The sequence below is a fragment of the Myotis myotis genome, unplaced genomic scaffold (genome assembly GCF_014108235.1).
Source record: "Myotis myotis isolate mMyoMyo1 unplaced genomic scaffold, mMyoMyo1.p scaffold_m19_p_38, whole genome shotgun sequence".
Lineage (NCBI taxonomy): Eukaryota > Metazoa > Chordata > Mammalia > Chiroptera > Vespertilionidae > Myotis > Myotis myotis.
Window position 1 is genome coordinate 1,431,820 of NW_023416344.1, and position 22,393 is coordinate 1,454,212.

At 51.6% G+C, this 22,393-nt stretch overlaps 1 protein-coding gene across 1 annotated transcript in view; it reads left to right on the plus strand.

Moving 5' to 3' along the window:
* The first annotated feature begins 16,472 nt into the window (after positions 1–16,472).
* Positions 16,473–22,393, plus strand: part of CYFIP1 (cytoplasmic FMR1 interacting protein 1) — a 29,481-nt gene continuing 23,560 nt past the window's right edge. The window contains 5 exon segments of the mRNA XM_036303668.1: positions 16,473–16,608; positions 19,541–19,663; positions 19,753–19,842; positions 21,077–21,154; positions 21,367–21,468. Of these exon segments, the coding sequence (XP_036159561.1) occupies positions 19,547–19,663; positions 19,753–19,842; positions 21,077–21,154; positions 21,367–21,468 (387 nt within the window). The 5' untranslated portion in view covers positions 16,473–16,608; positions 19,541–19,546.

Below are 22,393 nucleotides of genomic sequence, written 5' to 3' on the forward strand. Positions count from 1 at the left end.
ACAACACAACAACCCTACTTGAGCGCATGGCCACTTCACCAGGAATGCCTAGGCATGCCACGGGCTCAAAACAGGCGCAACAAGGCATCTTTATTTCCGCTGACGGTGCCTGGGAAGGGTTGCAAATTCACATCTTTCGCAGAGAAGACCAGCACGAGCCCATGCTACTCGCTGCATCAGCTTCACACATACACCTGCTACAACCAACACTCTCTGCTTTCTTGCAAAAGGACACAAAATCAGCAGCTTGGACATGGTCAGAGATGCCTGCCTCGATCAGAGCGGCCCCCAGGTCACGGAGGGCCTCAACAATGCTCGCCTCTCCATGACCATCGCGAGAATAATAGCTTCTCCTAATACACCAAACACTCCAAGGACGGACTGGAGGCTCCACCATCGTGGCCTCCTAGGCAATGACTCATTGCCTCAACAATGCCTGCCCACAGGGGACCAACTCACATCCTCAAAGCACCTGCTCACCGGCCCAGGGCAGCGCTCTCCAAGGCCTCCCTCGGCAGGCCTGCCTGGCCACAAACACCTCACACATCGACACCCGACACTTCACTCCATTCAACCACGAAATCATGGCCCCCTGGACAGCCTCCAACACTTTCTGCCATTTCTTTTGCCCCTTTTTTCGGGACACATTGGCTGGGACCTCACATTGCAGCACCAAGGACACAAGCACACTCTGTTTGCCTACAATGGACACAAGAGGGCAGCAGACGATCGCTAAGCCGCACCAAGGCTCTCACACGCAGCGTCCTTTCCTCTTGGCCCCTCCAACCTGCTCTCTTGGCAGTCCAAAGAAAATAAAAACGCTTCAAAAGTGCTCAACACAAAATGGCTCCTTTCGAAATCGGCGCCTTCTCGGGCGCAATGCCACAACTGAGCACAGACGGAAATCCGAACCTTTGGCTCCCTTCCTGGAATGGAACGGGCCCAGGCCACAACACGCACAGCCTTTTTTCTTTTCAACAACACCTCTCCGGGCCTTCTCTCGAGAAAATACAACATTCACGCAATGACCCCCTTTTCGGGGGTTCATCCTCAAACAAGCACATTTTCTTCTTCAATCTCTCACAAATCAGCCAAGGGAGGCAGAAACAACAGAAAACACACATACAAACACCCACTGCAGGGAGACACATCCACAAGCACTTGCCTCCTGCACTCACAGGGGACCAAACCCCTAGCCCACAAACATGCCCTTCACTCACAATCACACAAGGGAGCCTGACACACGCAGCCACACACTCAAACCGATCGCCGTGCCGACACACAAACATGCCTGCTTCCTACCTCACCACATTCATTGTGGCAACAGCAAGCCACCGTGCCTAGGCTCTGCCTCCACACACACAGCAAGGGACCACACGCTTTGGGACACTCACAGGGAACTGCTACACTCCACAATGTTATTCTTCAGCCAGCACCACCTGCTTGCTCCAAGAAAGTCTGCCCACAACAAAGGCTCACCAATGGCCACCCACCCACCTCTCTACAATTTGGAAACATTCAGACTCCCACACGGCCAGCGCTATCACCATTCAGCCATCAGGCCCACGGACCTTGCTGGCAGCCACATACTGCCTGCATTGTTTGCAGCAGGATTTCTTGAAGTCATCCTTTGCCTTTTAGCCTTCCTGGTGGTCTTCCTTGGGAGTGCCCTGCCTTGGTGGTTTTTTTCGGGGTGGAGGCTTGGGTCGTTTCTCTGGGGGGGTAGAGTCCTAAGGATGTGGGCCTAGCAAGGGCTCAATGTATTGCTAAGAGTCTCGCCGAAACCGGTTTGGCTTAGTGGATAGAGCGTCGGCCTGCGGACTGAAAGGTCCCGGGTTCGATTCCGGTCAAGGGCGTGTACCTGGGTTGCGGGCACATCCCCAGTGGGGGATGTGCAGGAGGCGGCTGGTCGATGTTTCTCTCTCATCGATGTTTCTGACTCTCTATCTCTCTCCCTTCCTCTCTGTAAAAAATCAATAAAAATATATTTTAAAAAAAAAAAAAAAAAGAGTCTTCGTGTGAGCTCCTCCTAAGTGTCCTAGTGTATTGCTGTCCCATGAAGCGGTTGTCCTGACTTTCTTCCATTCCGTAGTCGGTCCCATTCATCCCTAACTGAAGGGAAACATACCCAGCTGGGGAAAACGCCTTTCCCGGGAAGGTGGCCGTGGTCACAACACAGAGCGCTAACAAGGGGAGCAAACCTATCAAAAACAGGATGCCCTAGACGCTAGGTCCCTGGGAAGATCTGCTGTGCAGATGTTTGTTCCCTGCAGCAACGGTGTGAAGCACCAAGGATGGCACGGCTTGTAGCAGACTGGTAGTGATGCCACACCTGCCAGTTGCTGTGCTGATGGAAACAGGCCAGGCTGGAAGCTGAAAGCAACCTTACAACAGCAGCAATGGAAACCTTCTCATCACCGTAGCGTGTCATGTCCCCAGCCAGGGCCGCCTTGTGTTTGTACTCAAGAGGTCATGCAAATAGCGACACACAGCTCAGCGAGTGGGGCTCAATGATTCAGTGTGGACGCATGAAGCAACAAGTCCCCTTGATTCCTGGTAAGGGCACGCCTATCAGCGGATTGATTTTTGGTCTGGCACATCCATGTTTCTCTCTCTCTCTCTCTCTCTCTCTCTCTCTCTCTCTCTCTCTCCCTCCCTCCCTCCCTGACCCTCTCCCTGTGTGTCTCAGATCCAGAACAAATTCAAAGTAAAGCTGGAACGTGTCCATTTTCCTCGTAGCCTCCACCCAAAAGGTATCCGAGTTTAGTGCAACCACCCACCCCTTTTCTTCCTTAGTCATGGTCAGAATTCTGCTTCCTGAATGTTCACACTATGTCCCATGCAAACCTGTCAACACACATCCACACAAAGAGCTGACCATCCCATCCTGGACAATTTGCCCGTTCCTTGCAAAGGAAGTGAGATTCCTCCCATTGCAAATGGAAAGAGATGGGAGAAAAAGCTGGGCCTGAAGATGAAGGCTAATGATTGTGAGCTGGAAAACATGTATGCAACACATGAAGGCGTGAGGATTGCAAGCAGATCCTCTATGTGGACGTTTGGGGCCGGGGGGAAGCAACATTTGTCATGTGAATGAGGAATTGATTGTGCCAAGCTTTCCTTCACCCCCTGAGAGATAGTCAGCAGAGGTGCTGAGCCACTTGCCAATGTGTGGTCTTCCAAGGCGAGGCTCAGGGCTGGGGTGCCCTTCGGGACCTGGGCGACAGAGCCCAGCGTGCACACGGGGCCCCTGCCTCTGCATCATCAGCTCTAGGAGTCAGGGCTGGCTCCTCCACAGTCAGCTCAGACCCACAGAAAAGAGTATTCCAAGGGGCAGGTTTCACCTTGTCCCCAGGTGCTGTGCCAGGATTCAGGCGATGTGGGGAACAGTGAGTGTGAACCTGTGGCTCAATGCTTGGTTCTGCGGCGTTAAGGTCACTCCCCCCCCTCCAAGTCCTCCATCACTGTAGGGAAACAGGTTACCATTCTTGATATGGCAAGGCCATCGTTTTTTCAGGGACTCTGTGCATACGAGTGTTCCACATCACAATGGATGCCATGTCCTTTGCCATCTGCAAAAAAAACCTCCCACAAGCAGCTGGTCTGAAGACTTGCGAGTGCTGGCATCAGCTGGAAGAGACTTGAGGGGAATGCTCAAGTCCCCAAGACACTCGAGAGGGTGATGAGGTTTTTCAGGGGACATTGTGGAAAGGAGGACATGTTTGTGTTGAAGAGCAGGTCAGTGGATCCCCCGTTTGGTGCACAGCCTCCAAAGGTGCTCTTGTTGTGTCAGTGCCCAGTGAGTGCCATGGCATCCTGTGCGAGAGGAAAGTGTATCAGAGACCATGAGCTATGCACACCTTGGTCCTCCATGTGGACTCAGCTCCCCCTGGTCTGGAAGCAGGTCCAGGTGTTTGCACCTGCATTTATCTCAGCAGCAGCACAGACAGACAGACGGACAGACGGACAGATGGACAGACGGACAGACGGACAGACGGACAGAGACACAAGGGCTCTTGTCGAGGTGCCTGATGACACACTTTGCTAATACTCTAATGCTCTTGTCCATATTTCAATTCTAAGGGGCGTATGCCCAGTCGGAATGACTGCTTCAGAGACGGAAACACCCAATGTTGTTCTTGTACCCATTTTTGGTAGCATCCATGTCCCAAACATAGTGAAAAGAAGAAGACCTAGGGTGCCCCCATGTTCTGATCATGAAAGATGTGTTGTGTTTCCACAGTTTATTTCACACACCGTGCAGGTGATCTGCAGGTAAATGGTGACGCACAGATGAGATCAGCAACCACCATTGACTTTTAGACAACCAGAGGGCTACTGCTCGCTCTGGCAAGTAGCAAAACCTCCAAACTTCTCATGGCTTTGATTGGGGACTCCAGCAAGTGACAATGATTAACAGGCATGCCTATGACATCATGTGAGCCAAGTTACACATTAAAACAGGGGTCCTCAAACTAGAGCCCGCGGGCCACATGCGGCCCGCTGAAAGCATTGATCCAGCCCGCCGCGTGTTTTTGCCGCCGCTGCCTGTTGCTTAGCAGCCAACTCATCCCGTGCCCGCAGTGCACATGTGTGGAATGTGCTCCGCACTCTCCAACTCCCCTACTTCTCTCTGTCTCTTAACTCCTCCTCTCAGTCTCGGGTGTGATTGGATGAGTCACGAGGTTGCCTGTGCAGAGCCTGCTGCTGCCTGAGGACCAAGGTAAGAACAAGTTAGGATTTATTTTGGGGGGAAGTTAGGAGGTCTATTTTTTTTTTTTTTTTTGCAGTTAGTAGGGCCTTTTCTCTGAAGTTAGGAGAGCCTTTTTTTTTTAAGTTGGTTAGTTGGTTGGGGGTGGTTTCTAGGGGGGTTGCATCACAGTGACAACACAAATGGTCAGCACTCAGAGGTCATGCAAATAGTCAGTGCTCAGTGGTCGTGACAGTTGTAAGTGCTCAGTATTAATGCAAATTGTCAGCGGTCAGTGTTAATGCAAATGGTCAGTGCTCACTGTTATCCCATGGGGGCCCTAAACTAGTCATCTGCCTAGGGCCCTATGGGAACTTATTCTGGCTCTGAAGACAGCCGAGGGAGGAATACGAACCCCAATTTAATTGACAGTAACTGCATTTATGTTTTGATTGCTATTCACTAGTGTATGATGTTGTGTGCTGTGTAAGCCCCGGGTCACACTGTTGCGATCTCTGAGCAGTAAGAGTTCAGCCATATGCTTCTATGGCTGAACTTGCATTAGATTCGGAAGAAAAAAGGCATACGTGCCTGCTTTTTTCCTGCAGTGGAATCTGATTGCATGGGTCTTCTCACCCATGCGATCAGATTCCTAGGCGAGTTCACAGATCCCACTGCGGTTCGCACAGGGTAGTGTCAACTGCAAAGGTGGGGGAGGAACCGGCTCTGTATTCGTGTCGGTTCCCGCACCGCACCAGTGTGAGCCTGAAGTAAAAGTGGAGTTCCGCCAATATGGGCACTGGTGAGGCTGAAATGATGTGGCCTTGGAAGGCTGCATTGATGGACACTGATCAGACTGCATTGATGGGCAGTGCAATCTGTATGTCTCTGTGTGGGCAAAGTTATTGTTGGTATATTGTTTTTGTAGAGCTCTGTATATATTTTGGTGTTTTACTAATAGCAATTTGGAATCCCTAGGAAACAATGATGTCAAGAAAGACAAAAATTGACTCCAAGTGTAGGATATTCAAACAACAGTGGACTTAGGATTACTTTTTCATGCAGTACAAGGAAAGACATGTGTGTTCGATATGCACAATACAGTGTCTGTGTTCAAAGAATACAATTTGCAGCGACACTATCAAACTCAACAGAAAGATAAATAGGCTTCTTTGGTCAGACAAGTCAGAAAAGATAAAATATTAAAACTGATATTCCCATTGAAATACTAGTAGGTTTCTTGATTTCACTTTACTTGTTCTTCATTTTAAATATTTATTTGTTACCGTTTGGTTTTTTAACTTCAAAATAAGATATGTGCAGTGTGCATAGGAATTTGTTCATACCTTTTTTTTAAGCTATAGTCTGCCCCTCCAACGCTCTGAGGGACAGTGAACTGGCACCCTGTTTAAAAAGTTTGGGGACCCCTGATTAACAACAATCATGCTTAACCTACACAACCTAGACTTATGACATACAATACGAAAACCTCCTGCAGGTTTGGACTTATAGCTTCACAATGGAGCAATACCATAGGAACCATAGAATACAAATAACAAACTAGCCCTGATCATAAAATGCAGACAATAACTTTTACAACAGAATGTACAAACATAGGGGAGAACCAAGATGGCGGCATAGGTTAACGCCGGAGTTTGCTGCTTTGAACAACTACTTCAAAAGTGAAACCAAAAAACGGAAGGGACATCACCCAGAACCACAGGAACGCTGGCTGAGTGGAAGTCCTACAACTAGGAGGAAAGAGAAACGCATACGGACACTCAGAGGAGGCTCAGTGCTGAAGTCAAATTCTGAGGTGCGGAGTGCGCGGAGCGGGCTGGCGGCGGAGGGCGCGGTTGGCGTTTTCAATCGGGAGGGAGTCGCAGACTCTGAGCTCCAGATCCGGGCGAGTCTTTAGGGACCCAGACTCAAACGGGAGAAGCGGGACTGTCTGGCTTCGGTCAGAGCGAGTGCAGCTTTCTCTCTGAGCTTTGCAGTGGGTGCTGGGACTCAGAGAGGCAGAGCCCCTGGGGACAGGACTGAGAGCCGCCATAACTGCTCTCTCCAGCCCACCCTGTTGATCCTGTTCGACCCACCCCACCCAAGCCCTGCACACAGGCATTTGCCGGATAGCCTCAGGCAAAGGCTAGATTAGCACCTCCCTAGAGGACAGAAATTCTCTCACTGCTGACACAGCTGATTCTCATAGCCACTTGGCCTGGAGGTCAAACCCTCCCTGGAATTAGCTACAACAATCAAGATTTAACTATAAGACTGCGAACAAAGACCACTAGGGGGTGCACCAAGGAAGCATAACAAAATGCGGAGACAAAGAAACAGGACAAAATTGTCAATGGAAGATATAGAGTTCAGAACCACACTTTTAAGGTCTCTCAAGAACTGTTTAGATGCCGCCGATAAACTTAATGAGATCTACAAGAAAACTAATGAGACCCTCGATCTTATATTGGGGAACCAACTAGAAATTAAGCATACACGGACTGAAATAACGAATATTATACAGACTCCCGACAGCAGACCAGAGGAGCGCAAGAATCAAGTCAATGATTTGAAATGCGAGGAAGCAAAAAACACCCAACCGGAAAAGCAAAATGAAAAAAGAATCCAAAACTGCGAGGATAGTGTAAGGAGCCTCTGGGACAGCTTCAAGCGTACCAACATCAGAATTATAGGGGTGCCAGAAGATGAGAGAGAGCAAGATATTGAAAACCTATTTGAAGAAATAATGACAGAAAACTTCCCCCACCTGGTGAAAGAAATGGACTTACAGGTCCAAGAAGCGCGGAGAACCCCAAACAAAAGGAATCCAAAGAGGACCACACCAAGACACATCATAATTAAAATGCCAAGAGCAAAAGACAAAGAGAGAATCTTAAAAACAGCAAGAGAAAGAAACTCAGTTACCTACAAGGGAATACCCATACGACTGTCAGCTGATTTCTCAACAGAAACTTTGCAGGCCAGAAGGGAGTGGCAAGAAATATTCAAAGTGATGAATACCAAGAACCTACAACCAAGATTACTTTATCCAGCAAAGCTATCATTCAGAATTGAAGGTCAGATAAAGAGCTTCACAGATAAGGAAAAGCTAAAGGAGTTCATCACCACCAAACCAGGATTATATGAAATGCTGAAAGGTATCCTTTAAGAAGAGGAAGAGGAAGAAAAAGGTAAAGATACAAATTATGAACAACAAATATGCATCTATCAACAAGTGAATCTAAGAATCAAGTGAATAAATAATCTGATGAACAGAATGAACTGTTGATTATAATAGAATCAGGGACATAGAAAGGGAATGGACTGACTATTCCTGGGGGGGAAAGGGGTGTGGGAGATGCGGGAAGAGACTGGACAAAAATCGTGCACCTATAGATGAGGACAGTGGGTGGGGAGTGAGGGCGGAGGGTGGGGCGGGAACTGGGAGGAGGGGAGTTATGGGTGGGAAAAAAAGAGGAACAAATGTAATAATCTGAACAATAAAGATTTAATTAAAAAAAAAAAAAAAAAAAAGAATGTACAAACATAAACAATAAATAAGATCAACATCAGCACAGCTAAATAGAGAGGAGATTCTTAACAAAGATCACATAAGAAACGGTAAACATAAAACAAGAAACTTTCACACCTCAAAGGAGGAGACAAAACATGCCATGAGGGAAATATGGACGCATGCTTATACAGTCAAATACTAGAAACACACTTTGAACAAGGCAAGAAACACAGAACCTGATCATGCTCATCAGCTCAACGCTGTCTCCGTGGCCTTCATTCTTCGCCCATGCCATCCACGCCTTGGCGGACCTCTGCACCGCTGGGCCTGGACCCCGGCACAACGCTACTTCTACCTTCTGCCCAGTGCTGCAACACATACAATGAAGGGAAAACCATGCAGGCTGTCTCCGCAATGGGGACAGTCATTTCCCTAGCAAGGATTCCGCTTGGCTCACAACACATGCATGACCCAAAACAGTTCAGTGGGCAGCAATACACACTCATACTGACCAACTTTCTAAACATTGGCCGAGGAAAACATCCACACTTACTATTGATATTCTTTTTTTGTTTGTTTGTTAAATATATTTTATTGATTTTTAACAGAGAGGAAGAGAGAGAGATAGAGAGCCAGAAACATCGATGAGACAGAAACATCGATCAGCTGCCTCCTGCACATCGCCCACCGGGGATATGCCCGCAACCCAGGTACATGCCCCTGACCGGAATCGAACCTGGGACCTTTCAGTCCGCAGGCCGACGCTCTATCCACTGAGCCAAACCGGTCTCAGCTACTATTGATATTCTTTAGGAACGGTGACACTGACATGAGTTCGGTGTGCAGGATTGACTTTAGAGAACCACAGGGCTATTGCTAGTCAGGCAAGTAGCAAAAGCCACCAAAGCTCTCATGGCTTTTATTTAGGGACTACAACAAATAACAATGGACTACAGCAGGTGACAATGATTAACAAGCATGCTTATGACATCATCTGAACTAAGTTATACATTAAACTAGTCATTTCCTATGTTATACAAACACTCTTTCCACCTGCAGCCATGCACCCTCCCTTGAACTTTCCATGCCCTCATGGACTATTTAGCACCTCAACGAAAGTTCTGCCTCAGAACAATAAGTCTCGTGTGCAAGACTTTGTTCTGACGTGGCCTATGTGCAGGCTCACGCCTTCTCCCGGCAGAGCGTCCTCTTCTAGTTAACTTCTTTCCGCTTGACCGCTACACACATGTCACTCTTTCTTCTTGCACAAGGAAGGCAGACAATCGACGATGATCACTCATCATTCATGCTTCTCTCTTCCTTTCTGAAGTACGACAAATAAACATTTCGAAAGAACACACTGTAGCCCTGACCACTGTCGCTCAGTGCCTAGAGCGACGGCCTAAGAAATGAAAGATCCCTGGTTTGATTCCCAATCAGGGCACATGGCCTGCTTGTGACCTCGATCCCCAGTTGGGGGGGGGGGGTGGTACAGGAGGCAGCAGATCCATAATTCTCTCTCATAATTGATGTTTCCATCACTCTCATAATTAATGTTTCCAACTCCCTCCCTCCCTCCCTCCCTCCTTCTGCCTTCATCTCTGAATTCAATAAAAAATAGTTTTAAAAGACTCACTATGGTTCTAAAAAAAACTTTACATTCAATTTTTTTCTCATGGTAGGTAAGAACACATTCCCATGAGAACCCTGCATCTGGAGGTGCCATCAACAATCACAGCCTCCCTGCTACTGATGGCATCAAAAAGAGCAGCCTACAGGGGAAACACTGCCTCCGGAATGCCCACCTCTAGGCTACTCATTGCATCCATCAGTGCAGCAGCAAGGGGACTGGCTGACTCAGTAAAGGAGGCCTCTCCAGGGGCCGCTCAGTCGAGCAGGAATAACACCTTCTCCCAATACCCCTGCACCTCGCTGCACAGAACGGCTGCCTCCATAATGGGGTCATCCAAGGGACTGGCTGCCGCAATCACAATGGCCTCCGGCTGACTGGCTGCCTCAGGAAAGGTGACCTGTCCGGTAATGGCTGCCTTGGGAATGGTGGCCTCCCCAGAATGACTGCTTCAATGATGGTAGCCTCTAGGTTACGGACTGGCACAGTAAACGCACAGCTTCCCCGTGTCACTGCAGCAGCCAAGGCCTCCCTTTCCAGGGATGGGACCGGAAGGGGTCCAAAATCCAGACCCCTGACTTCAGTCCATCCAGGGGCGGGGGGAAATAATGGCACCCTGGACAGCCTCGATCATTTTCTAGGGTTTTCTGTGGTCTTTGTTCGTTTCTTTGTATTTCCTTAAAAATATTTTTATTGACTTTTTGACACAGGAAGGGAGAGGGATAGAGAGAAACATCCATCAGAGAAAAACATCCACCAGTTGCCTCCTGCACACCCTCTACTGGGGATGGGCCCGCAACCAAGGTATATGCCCTTCACTGGAATCAAACCTGGGACCCTTCAGTCCGCAGGCCGACGTTCTATCCACTTAGTCAAAACGGGCAGGGCTGGTTGTGTTTTTTGGGTGTACCTACAAGTCTTCATCAAATTCACAGAACATTAGCGAACATTTCAACACCACGGACAGAAGATGGAGATGGTATTCTTTAAAAGGCCACAAGAGGGCAGCAGAGGATACTTTTTCCAAAGGAATTGCCTGGCAGCTTCTTGAAACGTTTCTGTCATAAGTACAGACGTGCAGACATGGAATACTTAACCGAAACATCTGGAAAACAGTCACCTGGACACTGGTAACCAGGAACCAGGAACCATTAGCCTAGCAAATACTTTCAAGCAACCTGGTAGCTCACAAATAGAAAATCACTACCTGGTAACCTACTAACTGGCAACTAGGAACCTTTGGAACCTACTGACCTGGCAATCAGTACCTGCTAATTACTGACCTAGAAACTAGTAAGTGGGCATCCTTAACCTAGTGCACTCGTTACCAGGACACCGGTAACTAGGAACCAGGAACCAGGAACCTGGTAGCTAGCAACCAGACACCTCAGTAAAGGTGACTTGTCCATCCTCGCAGCAGCGTTCACAGGGGACAGGCAGTACAAGCGACCTCCAGGGCAATGAATGCCTCCACAACGGCCAACACCCCCGAGGTCGCCAGCACTCCTGAGACTTTATGACCGCGATGTACAAACTTCCTGCCTCAGGAATGGGGACTCCAACGTACGCTGCACCGACGGAGCGGCGCACTCTCGCGACGTCGCCGGGTCTCGAGGTACTTGACACCCTCGCTGTACGGACTTCCGGCCTCAGCAATGGCGGCTTCCGGCCCGGCCTGCTTCACTAATGGCGGCCGCCACCGGACGGAATGCCGCACTCATAGCGGACTCCAGGGTACACGGACGGCATCCTGCAGCATGCTCGCTGCTTCACTGTACTCCGCTGCAGCCTGTTGGCTGCCTCAGTGAACGCCACCTGCCCCGTACGGGCCGCCTCGGTCCCGGACACACTGCCGTACGGAAGGACTCCGTACTGGCGGACTCCAACGTATGCTGCACCGACGTACTGGCGCACTCTCGCGACGTCGCCTGGTCTCGCGGTACTTGGCACCCTCGCTGTACGGACTTCCGGCCTCAGCAATGGCGGCTTCCGGCCCGGCCTGCCGCACTCATAGCGGACTCCAGGGTACACGGACGGCGTCCTGCAGCATGCTCGCTGCTTCACTGTACTCCGCTGCAGCCTGTTGGCTGCCTCAGTGAACGCCACCTGCCCCGTAACGGCCACCTCGGTCCCGGACACACTGCCGTACGGAAGGACTCCCTACTGGCGGACTCCAACGTATGCTGCACCGACGGAGCGGCGCACTCTCGCGACGTCGCCGGGTCTCGCGGTACTTGGCACCCTCGCTGTACGGACTTCCGGCCTCAGCAATGGCGGCTTCCTGCCCGGCCTGCCTCACTAATGGCGGCCGCCACCGGACGGAATGCCGCACTCATAGCGGACTCCAGGGTACACGGACGGCGTCCTACAGCATGCTCGCTGCTTCACTATACTCCGCTGCAGCCTGTTGGCTGCCTCAGTGAACGCCACCTGCCCCGTAACGGCCACCTCGGTCCCGGACACACTGCCGTACGGAAGGACTCCCTACTGGCGGACTCCAACGTATGCTGCACCGACGGAGCGGCGCACTCTCGCGACGTCGCCGGGTCTCGCGGTACTTGGCACCCTCGCTGTACGGACTTCCGGCCTCAGCAATGGCGGCTTCCTGCCCGGCCTGCCTCACTAATGGCGGCCGCCACCGGACGGAATGCCGCACTCATAGCGGACTCCAGGGCTCACGAACGGCGGCCTGCAGCATACTCGCTGCTTCGCTATACTCCGCTGCAGCCTGTTGGCTGCCTCAGTGAACGCCACCTGCCACGTAACGGCCGCCTCGGTCCCGGACACACTGCCGTACGGACGGACTCAGTAATGGACTCCAGCCTTCAGCGCACTATAATAATAGCTGAATTCGGGTTACAAGACGGTGGACTCCAAGGTACTGGCCACCTCAGTAACAGCAGCCTCTAGTTTTCGGAATGACATCGTGAACGCAAAGGTTCCCCATGTCAATGCAGCAGCCAACGCCTTCCTTTCTGGGCTGTGTCGGAAAGCGGTGCAAAATCTAGACCCGTGACTTCAGTCCATCCAGAGACGAAGTGATTGCCGCGCTGGACAGCCTCGATATTTGGGGGTGGGGGGGTCTTGTTTTTGCTTGTTTTTTCTCGGTCCAATTTTTTGTCTTGGTCAAACGGCAATCGCTGGGATTTCAGCACCATGGACAGAAGCGCAAGGTGTTATTCCTTGAATGTCCACAAGATGGTAGCAGAGGATCGTTTTTGCACAAGAATTGGCTGACAATCTTTTGTGCTTTGTGTAATAAGTACATAGATGCAGAGAAGTGTACAGTATAATCAGTAACTTACTTGAAGGATAAATAAAACCGTTTATCCAATAAAACCAGAGTATATCTCTTCTTTATCTAAACTATTAACTAGAATCTTTTACTCAGAAAAAATAACATGTGTTTACAACTAATTTACTAGGAAAAGAACATACTCTATTAAGGAGGGATGTGACAAGGTGCATGTGGAGAGAGAGGATGCTGATGACAGTGTGTGGGATGGGTTTGAGCAGAGGAGCAATTCTCCGTGAATCTCTTGTGCAGGAAAACACAACAGGCAAGGAAGAACTTTCTACAAGGCAAGCTCTGCCAGAACAAGGCCGACCCCACACGCTGTGTACTGTCACTGCACGCTGTGTAGGACCTGTGCCCTCTTTATTTGAAGAAAGGCATGTTTGTGTGATTGTCTACACTCCATGCCGACTTCCATCATCAGTGGAAAATGCGGATTTGAAGTTACTTAATTGCAAGGCCAGACTCAATGGTATACATTGAGTCGGCTGGAGCCCTTGGTCAGTTTAATCTCTTAGAGGCTTCTTTTGTTGCCACCTTAAAAAAAAAAAAAAAATTCTTCCAATGCAGCAGTACAGAAGGCTTTCAGTCTGAAAGCGGGTAGTGTATGCTGTTGTTCCTTTAACGGCCACAGGATGGCAGCAGAGTATCGTTTTGCTCAATAATGGGTTGACAGCTTCCTTTGAGGTCTAGTGTAGTAAGTATATATCGTCCCATGGACCTATACAGTATAATCAGTAACTTACTTGAAACAAAATAAAAGCGTTTATCCTCTAACATAATTGCATAAGTCTGCTCTATCTTTACATTCTAATAAGTCACAAAATAAGAGATGCTTGTTCTTAGCACATTTCTACAGGATTATTTTATCTTTCAGTCTCAAACAGACAGGCATAGGTATCAAGCAGAACTCTTTGAGTTGCAAGAACACGTTCCAAAAGCACTGTCATATTGCCCTAGTAAGGTTTGGCTCAGTGGATAGAGCATCAGTCCTATGGACTGAAGGGTCCCAGGTTTGATTCCGGTCACAGACACATGCCTGGATTGCAGGTTAGGCCACCAGTAGGGGCCTGCAGGAGGCAGCCTATGGATGATTCTCTCTCATCATTGATGTTTCTATCTCTCTCCCCCTTCCTCTCTGAAATAATAAAAAAATATATTTGCTCTCTCTCTCTCTCTCTCTCTCTATATATATATATATATACACACATATATATAAACACATATATATAAACTGTTTCAACACCAAAGTATTAACTGGAATTTTTTATTCGGAAAAAAATATGTTTACAACTAATTTACTATCAGAAAAAAGGACTCAGTAATAATAACCTAATTTCACAGAAGTAACTGGAAAAAATAGGACGCAATATTGGAATTTACTAAGATACTGGAAGGGGCGACTCAGTTTGATGCTGCTGAAATACAATCAGTCTGCCACCACGGACCTCATCATTGAGCTGTCCGCGACAGCGTAGGCATCTGAGTCGCTAACCATGTTCATGGTCACTGACTCCTGAACCGTCGCTCCGCCACAGTCAGAGTCCTGCAGATATTCACTCTGACCTCCCCAATTCGCTCTTTTTGATCTCACTGTGTCTCGCGGTACTAACACGTTCTCATGATAACCATGCGTCTCGTGGTACCCTCAATAATGACGGCCTCTCTAGTACTGAATGCCTCCATAATGGCGGCCTCCTACGTCCGCCTACAGGATACTGATTGTGTCAATCATGGCGGTGGCAGAGTCCTGCCACTGCGCCTGCGTGGGAAACCAGCGTCGCTCTCAAAAACAGTGACCCCACCCGCGTTGCTAAGCAATGAAGAGACAGCAAATGCTAGGAGAGCTGGCGTGCCCTCTAGTGGTGGGAAGGCGCAGGCGCAGGCGCAGGCACAGGCTGGGGCCAGGGCTCCTGTGCAGGCTGGGAGCTCTGGAGGGACAGAGGGAAGGAAAGATGGACAAGGGAAAGGAAGGAGAAAAAAAGAAAGGAAGAAGGAAGAGTGAACAAATGAATAGTTGGGGCTCCCAAGAGTGAAGGAAACTTGGGCTGGGCAGGCTGACAAAGCAAGATCAGATGCTCAGCGACAGTAACCCCTCCTGAGACTGTCCCAAAGGGGGACTTGCTTTTTTTTTAATTGTTGTAGAGAGGAAGGGGGAGAGGGAGAGAGCTCTTCTAAGTTTTGAGATGTCGTATTTTCATTTTCACTTGTTTCAAGGTACTTTGTAATTTCCTTTTTTTTCTTTGACTCATTGGTTGTTTAAGAGTGTGTTTTTTAGTTCCACATATTTGTGAATTTTCCCTCACAAACAAACCTTCACTTCAAATGACTTATAACCAAATATGGAAAATGTTAGGTCTGATCAAATAATTGAATCGATACCCACTCTCCTGGGAACTGAACTTTGGGACACTTCACAATGGACATTCCACTTGCTTAGACCATTATCTCTCCCCTCTGGAGTTTCCCAGAATCCGGACCTGCCCAGAGAATTATCCGCCCAGAAAAAGCCTGCCTGGAGTCCCTTAAAAACCTGTGACTCCCCATCTTTGCGTGCAGGAGCCATGTGGGCCTCCTGCCTTCCTCCTTTGCGACCTTAAAAGAAATAGAGTGCTTGAACATTAGTTTAAAAAATTTTGGGATCTGATCATATTCGAATGAATATGCCTGCGGTATCCGAGTGTGGTTCTAATGCTTGCTCTGTCCCTGCAAACTGTTTTTTGCCTTTTGGTGTGGCTTGTAATATTTACAGAAAGCTATTTCATGTCCTAGGTGAGAGAATTTGTGGTAACTGTTCTGCATTGATGAGGCAGTAAGTTGGGGGGAGGAGGAGCACTTCTTAGTCCCTGAACTTTTGATTCGACGCCCTCACTCCCCTCAGCCTTTCACTTGATGTGTAGCTTCCTGGGCATCTGAGAGTTTTTTGTGTCTAGTTCAAAGTCAGGCTTTCCTCTCTCAGCCATTCCCACAAGCCTGGCCACGCGCGTCACGGCTCAGAGGCGGGTGGTTGGAGCTGGGTGATCACTGCAGGGACCCGTGTGGGTCTCTGGCGACCGGGACTGGTCGATCCAAGTACCCGCCGCCGACCGCCTGTGGCCGTGGCACGCAGGTGTGCGCTCTCTCGGGGTCCTCCAAAGTCCCTTCCGCAGCTCTTCACACGCACCTCCCGGACCCCGTTTAGGCTCGGGTCACGGGGCGGCCCCCGAGACCTGCATCCTTCCCCGGAGCACTTTCGCCAATGGGAGCGGAGCGCGTTCCCTTCCAGGCCTGGCGCAGGGCGCGGCGCTGGGCGGGAGGGAGGAGCGCCAGGAGGAAGGGGCCGAGCCGGCAGAGCCCCCGCCCAGGGAGCATGAGGCGGAGGCGGGTGTTTCCTGGCGCATTCCCGGCCCGCCCGAGTGACTCACTCCGGCTGGAAACTCACAGGCCCGCCCGGGACCCCCCAGCCGCCGCCGCCGCCGCCGCCGCCGCCGCGGACCCAGGTTAGCGCCGATGCCGGCCCGCCTCGCGGCCCTGCGGGTTCCTGGCCGCCCTCGGAACTGGGACAGGCGCCCCGCCGGCGGCCAGGACTTGGCCTCGGGCGACGCGGCCTCCCCCGCCGCACGGCCTCGGGGACCCGCCCTGGGTCCCGCGATCGCGCGGCCGCGCGCGGCGGAGCTCCCGCGGGGAGGGGATGTCCGCGTGTCGCGGCGATTGTTGGGGAGAAGGGAGCGGGCGCTCGCACCCGGAGGGCAGAGGGCGGGTCCGGCCCAGCGGAAGCGCGGTGCGGGCTCCGGGGTGACCCGGGCTTTGTTGAGGTGCAGCGCCGCACGCACAGTTCTGCGGGGTTCGGAGTGAGCCCGGGGTGCGTGCGGCGCTCGCGAGGCGGGGGTGGGGAGAGGGAGACAAGTGGAGAGCGACTGGGAAACGGGCTTGGGGAGCGTTTTGTAGGCCGAATGGCGTCCGGGCCTCCTCTCCCGCGTTGTCCAAAGGGCGCGGGCCGCGGGGCGGGTCCCCCCCGGAACAGCAGGACCCGGGCGTCGGGGGGGCGACCGAGACTCAGCGGCGGTTGCTTTCCAGCGGGCAGGCCCCCGGGCCCCGCACAGAGTCTCGCTGCGGCCTCGCGAGCCCGGTGGCGTGTCTGGCCCATTTCCTAACGCGACTGCCTGATGGATCCGTGATTGGAGCCGCCGATGCTGGAGCGCAGGTCGCTGGTCTGGGCCACTCGTCGCCCCCCGGAGCAGCGCGGTCCTGTCCAGGCGCGCGGCCCGGGGAGGGCCCGTGTCCGCAGGTCGCTAGTGGTTTCGGTGTGGAGAGCAGATCTGCAGGCACGGACGGAGCCCGAAGAAAGAGTCTGTTCTCAGTCACGTGGACCCGGGCCGGTCTACGTTAGCCGGAGTCCAGCTCTCCCCCCGGGGCTGGGGCGGGGTGAGGGGGTGCTGGCCGCAGCTCCGGTCACGCCGAGACTGACCGGGAGTTTCGGGGGGAAACGCTTCCTGAGCTCACGCATCTGTTTGTGCCGACAGACCGCTCGCTGAAGCAAATTCACTCCCAAGTGTTTTGTGTGTGTGTGTGTATGTGTTTATTTGAATTAAAAAAATTTACGTACAGTCAAACTCACTTTTGGGTGCACATTTCAGCGAGTTTTGACAAATGTGTAGTCTTGTGACTAGCCCAACATCAAAATGCAGAACAGCGCCATCACCCCAAGTTCCTTCCTGCTGTCACTTTGTAGGCATCCCCTCCCCCGTTTCTATCTCCCGCAGCCGCTGAGCTGTTCCCCATTCCTACAGTTTTGAATGTCCTAGTTGGTCTTAGGTCTGCCTTAGTTCACCGAGCACCATGCACTAGGACTCTTCCATTTTGCCGCTGAGGGGTACAGACATACAGGTCTGAAAAGTGTATCTCTAGGTTGCAACCTAAAAGATTCAAATCCTATTTTTAAGTCATGAGAAAAATTGCAGAAGTCCAGCTCATCAGAAAATGTAAACAGTACAGAACCTCAGCAGAATTCCTCCACTAGTGCCATCATGCCTGTTCTGGGCACACACATACTAGCAGTTTTATTTTTGTGTGTTATTTTGGTAACGAGGTTATAGTGCGTATGTCTTCGTGCCTTTTCACTTGGTCATCCTGGCTCACTCCAAGATCTTGGAGATCTTTCCACGATGGCGTATTCTTGGAAGGCACCGGGCTTGCTCAAGCACCACTCCGGGCGCACCCATTTGTGGGATCCCCTGTGGGCCCGGGTTCCCTCTGCCCTCTCACTGTGTGACTGTCTCTGTCCTGGCTTCTGATCTGGCTTCACCACACCAGCTTCTAGAGACGTCAGGACTGCCCAGGCCGCATGCTGGGGGGTGGGTGGGCAGGTGCTCATCTCTGAGATGGGACCGCCAGGTGAGGTGTGTCCTAGAGGGCGCCCGGCAGGTCGGTGTGGCTCACTGGTTGAGCGTCGACCTGTGACCCAGGAGGCTGCCCGCTTGGAGGTTCCGTGCCCGTGCGTGCACACTGGCCCCGCGCGGGCTCTGCGGGGCATTGGCCGGTCCTCGGGCGCTGCTCTCACTGCTCAGGGTGTGGAACAGGAAGCTGTGATGAGAGGAGGAAGTTGGTAACGAAAGGAAAAACGCTGTCTTTTCCCCACAAAATACCAGGTAGATTGAAAATTATTTGCTACATTTTAAGTGGGAAGCGTGCGGAGCTGATCGGCAGCTGGCAGGAGCGTTCTGTGAATGCCGGTGAGGTCCCCGTGGACCCGCTGGGTTCCTTGCCTGGCTCCTGCTGATTCACCCTCAGTGACGAGAATGGTTGCAGGCTCCTGCTCCTGCGGGCTTCCTTCTCCTTTCTGTCTCGTGTCTGCTCGGTGTGCTGAGAAGCCTCTGGTTAGATGCATCCACACTTAGCACTGCCAGTGGCCAGGGATCTGGTCAGTCACAGCCACGACAGTAAGGCGCCATAAACAGCTGCTCCCGGGGTCCCGTTCCGGCCGGAGAAGCATTCAGCGGGAGGCAGGCTGCAGGTGCCGAGTCCCGTCCCCTGGAGATGGCACCCGTGTTGAGATAACATCCAGCTTTACGTCTGTGCTGCTCCGCGCAGCCTTGGGGCTGTGCTCTGCTGACAGTCCCCTCCCTGTGGCGCCTTCACCCCAACCCACATCTTAGCAGTGGCTGTCGGCTGACCCTGGGCTAGGAGTCCTCGTGTGTAACCTGCTTACAGGAACCTCCGACCCTCCCACCAAAGAGCCCTCTAAAGACAGTGGCCCAAGGCGGAAGGGGGCCAGGAAGTGCCACCCTGTGAGGTGACCATGTGCCGGCGTCGGACACGCCTGGAGGCCAGCAAGGCTGCCTGGTGATGCCCTGCTGGTGAGCCCTGACCAGGAGAGGCAGGTGCCCTGCCCTTCCTTCCCCACGGCACAGGTTGCTTCGTGTTGTGTTCTAGGCCAGGATGGCGGCCCAGGTGACACTGGAGGACGCGCTGTCCAACGTGGACCTCCTGGAAGAGCTGCCTCTGCCCGACCAGCAGCCCTGCATTGAGCCCCCACCGTCCTCCCTGCTCTACCAGGTGGGTGCCGGTGGCCGCACACAGACCGCCTGTGACGCTGACCTCCTGAGATGCGGGCCTCCATGTGATGGTCTTTCTCTTCCTTTCAGCCAAATTTCAACACTAACTTTGAAGACAGAAATGCATTTGTCACCGGTATTGCAAGATACATTGAACAAGCAACTGTCCATTCTGGCATGGTAACCCCCCCCATCCCCTGTGTATTAATTTTCAACTGGGGTAATGGCACATCCGAGTGGCAGGTGTCCCCTCTTTTCTGTCATCCTGAAAGGGTGCCTGCTGAGGAAGGAGAGAAGAGTGAATGAAATGCCTTGTTCGTTTTTTTAAAAGCCTTTGTTTTTCTTGTTATAAAACACCTAGTGACCTGGTGCACAAAATTTGTGTGTGTGTGGGGTTGTTCCTCAGCCCTGCCCGAACCCTCTCCAATCTGGGACCCCTCAGGAGATGTCTGACTGCCAGGCATCCCTATCACAATCCGGAACTGCTGGTTCCTAACTGCTCGCCTGCCTGCCCGATCGCCCCTAACCACTCTGCCAGCCAGCCTGCTCGCCCCCAACTGCACCCCTTGCCGGCCTTCTCACCCCCAACGGCCCTTCTTGCCGGCCTTATTGCCCCCAACTCCCCCCCCCCCCCCCGCCATCCTGCTTGCCCCCAACTGCCCTCCCCTGCTGGACTCATGGCCCCCAACTGCCCTCCCAGGCTGGTCTGCTCGCCCCCAACTGCCCCCCACCTCCTTGCCTGATTGCCCCTAACTGCCTCTGCCTTGGCCCCACCACAATGGCTATGTCCGGAAGGTCTCCTGGTCTAATTAGCATATTACCCTTTTATTAGTATAGATACCTGATCTTTCTGAAAATTTATCATCGACAGCCCAGAGAGAATTTTGAGGAAGCCCATTTTCTCTCCCTCTCATGTACCTGCACACATGCACCCCCTTGTGATACAGATGGTGTAAAGGAAGTGCATTGTTACAATTGTGTATTTTATGGCTTCACATTTTGTGAATGTCCACAATGTAACTATTTTTATCCTCACATGATGACATATTCATTGATTTTTAGAGAGAGAGAGAGAGAGAGAGAGAGAGAGAGATGAGAGAGTCACATTGATGGACTGCCTCTCTTAGACTCCCTGGCCGGGGATCCAACGCACAACGTGGGTATGTGCCCTGACTGGGAATAGAACCCGTGACCTTTGGGTGTATGGGAGGAGCGGTGTGGTCGTCATGGCCGCACCCCTGCATCAGTGACACCAGCCTCCTCACAGCTGTCTCTTACTCAGGAGGCAGGCCCTGGTGCTTGTCTGTCAAAGGCAGTCGGGATAGGTGATCCCTGTAGTTGTTAGCGATGTGGCATCTCCTTTGCTAGGGATGCTCCCCTGCGTGCCTGACGTTTGCCATGCGCCCCCTTGCAGAATGAGATGCTGGAAGAGGGCCAGGGGTACGCCGTCATGCTGTATACCTGGAGGAGCTGCTCTCGGGCCATCCCACAGGTACCCTGCTGTTCTGCCCCACCCAGCCAGGCCGCGCCCCTCATTACCTCCGCCCAGCTCAGCAAGGCCACACCCCAACCTGCACAGCCCAGCCCAGCCCCGCCGGAATTCTACCCATCAGAAGTCAGGGACCCCCAGCGCTAGCAGCACCTTCCCTCCCTCATTTCTCGCTGGTTGAAGCCTTTCTTTATGTCATACCTGTTTATTCCCAGGTGAAATGTAATGAGCAGCCTAACAGAGTGGAAATTTATGAGAAAACCGTGGAGGTCCTTGAGCCTGAGGTCACAAAACTGATGAATTTCATGTACTTCCAGGTAGGACAGCAGCATGGTCCTAGGGTTTGGTGCAGAGGTTAGGACAGTGCCGCTGTCACTGTCCCCAGGAACTCAGTACAGCACCTGCGTGTGAGTTAAAGCAAACAGATGCTTCAGAGACAAAAGGGAACTAAGCCTCGGACAGGTGAAAGCGTTGCCTGCTCTTTCAGAATAAACACTTTTGTTTCACTTCTCTCCTTGAGAGCCAATTTATGTTTTCTTCACGGAGACTGCATTATTTATTTTTCGTTTTGTGAGAGGGATGCAGAATTCTGTGTTTTATTTACTTACTAATTTTTAAAATATATTTTTATTGATTTGAGAGAGAGAGGGAGAGGGAGAGGGAGAAAGAAACCAATGATGAGACAGAATCATTGATCGGCTGCCTCCTGCTTGCCCCACACTGGCAATCAAGCGTGCAACCCGGGCATGTGCCCTGACTGGGAATTGAATCTGGGACCCTTTAGCACGCAGGCCTATGTTCTATCCACGGAGCCAAATCGACTAGGGCATAAGGACTGCTTTCTCAGTTCCAAGTACTTTTGTCTTTCTGCCAATTTATACTTTATATTCATCCCGTTTTTCGGGTGTTTTCTTTCTCACACTCACCCTCATGCGTGCTCAGGTGGCCGTCACCTAAGCTCCTCTGGCTCCTTGGTTAGGAAAAGTGGCCGCAGGGAGAGGACTTTATTTTTTTAATTTTAATTTTTTGGTTAATCTTCACCCGAGGATATCTTTCTCATTTATTTTTAGAGAGAGTGGAAGGGTGGGGGTGGGAAGAAAGAGAGAGAAACGTTGATGTGAGAGAGACACGTCGATGGGTTGACTCCCACACGGGTCCCAACTGGGGGTGGGTTTTGAACCTGTAACCCAGGTACATGCCCTTGACCAGGAATGGAACCCACGGCCCTCCAGTATGCAGGCC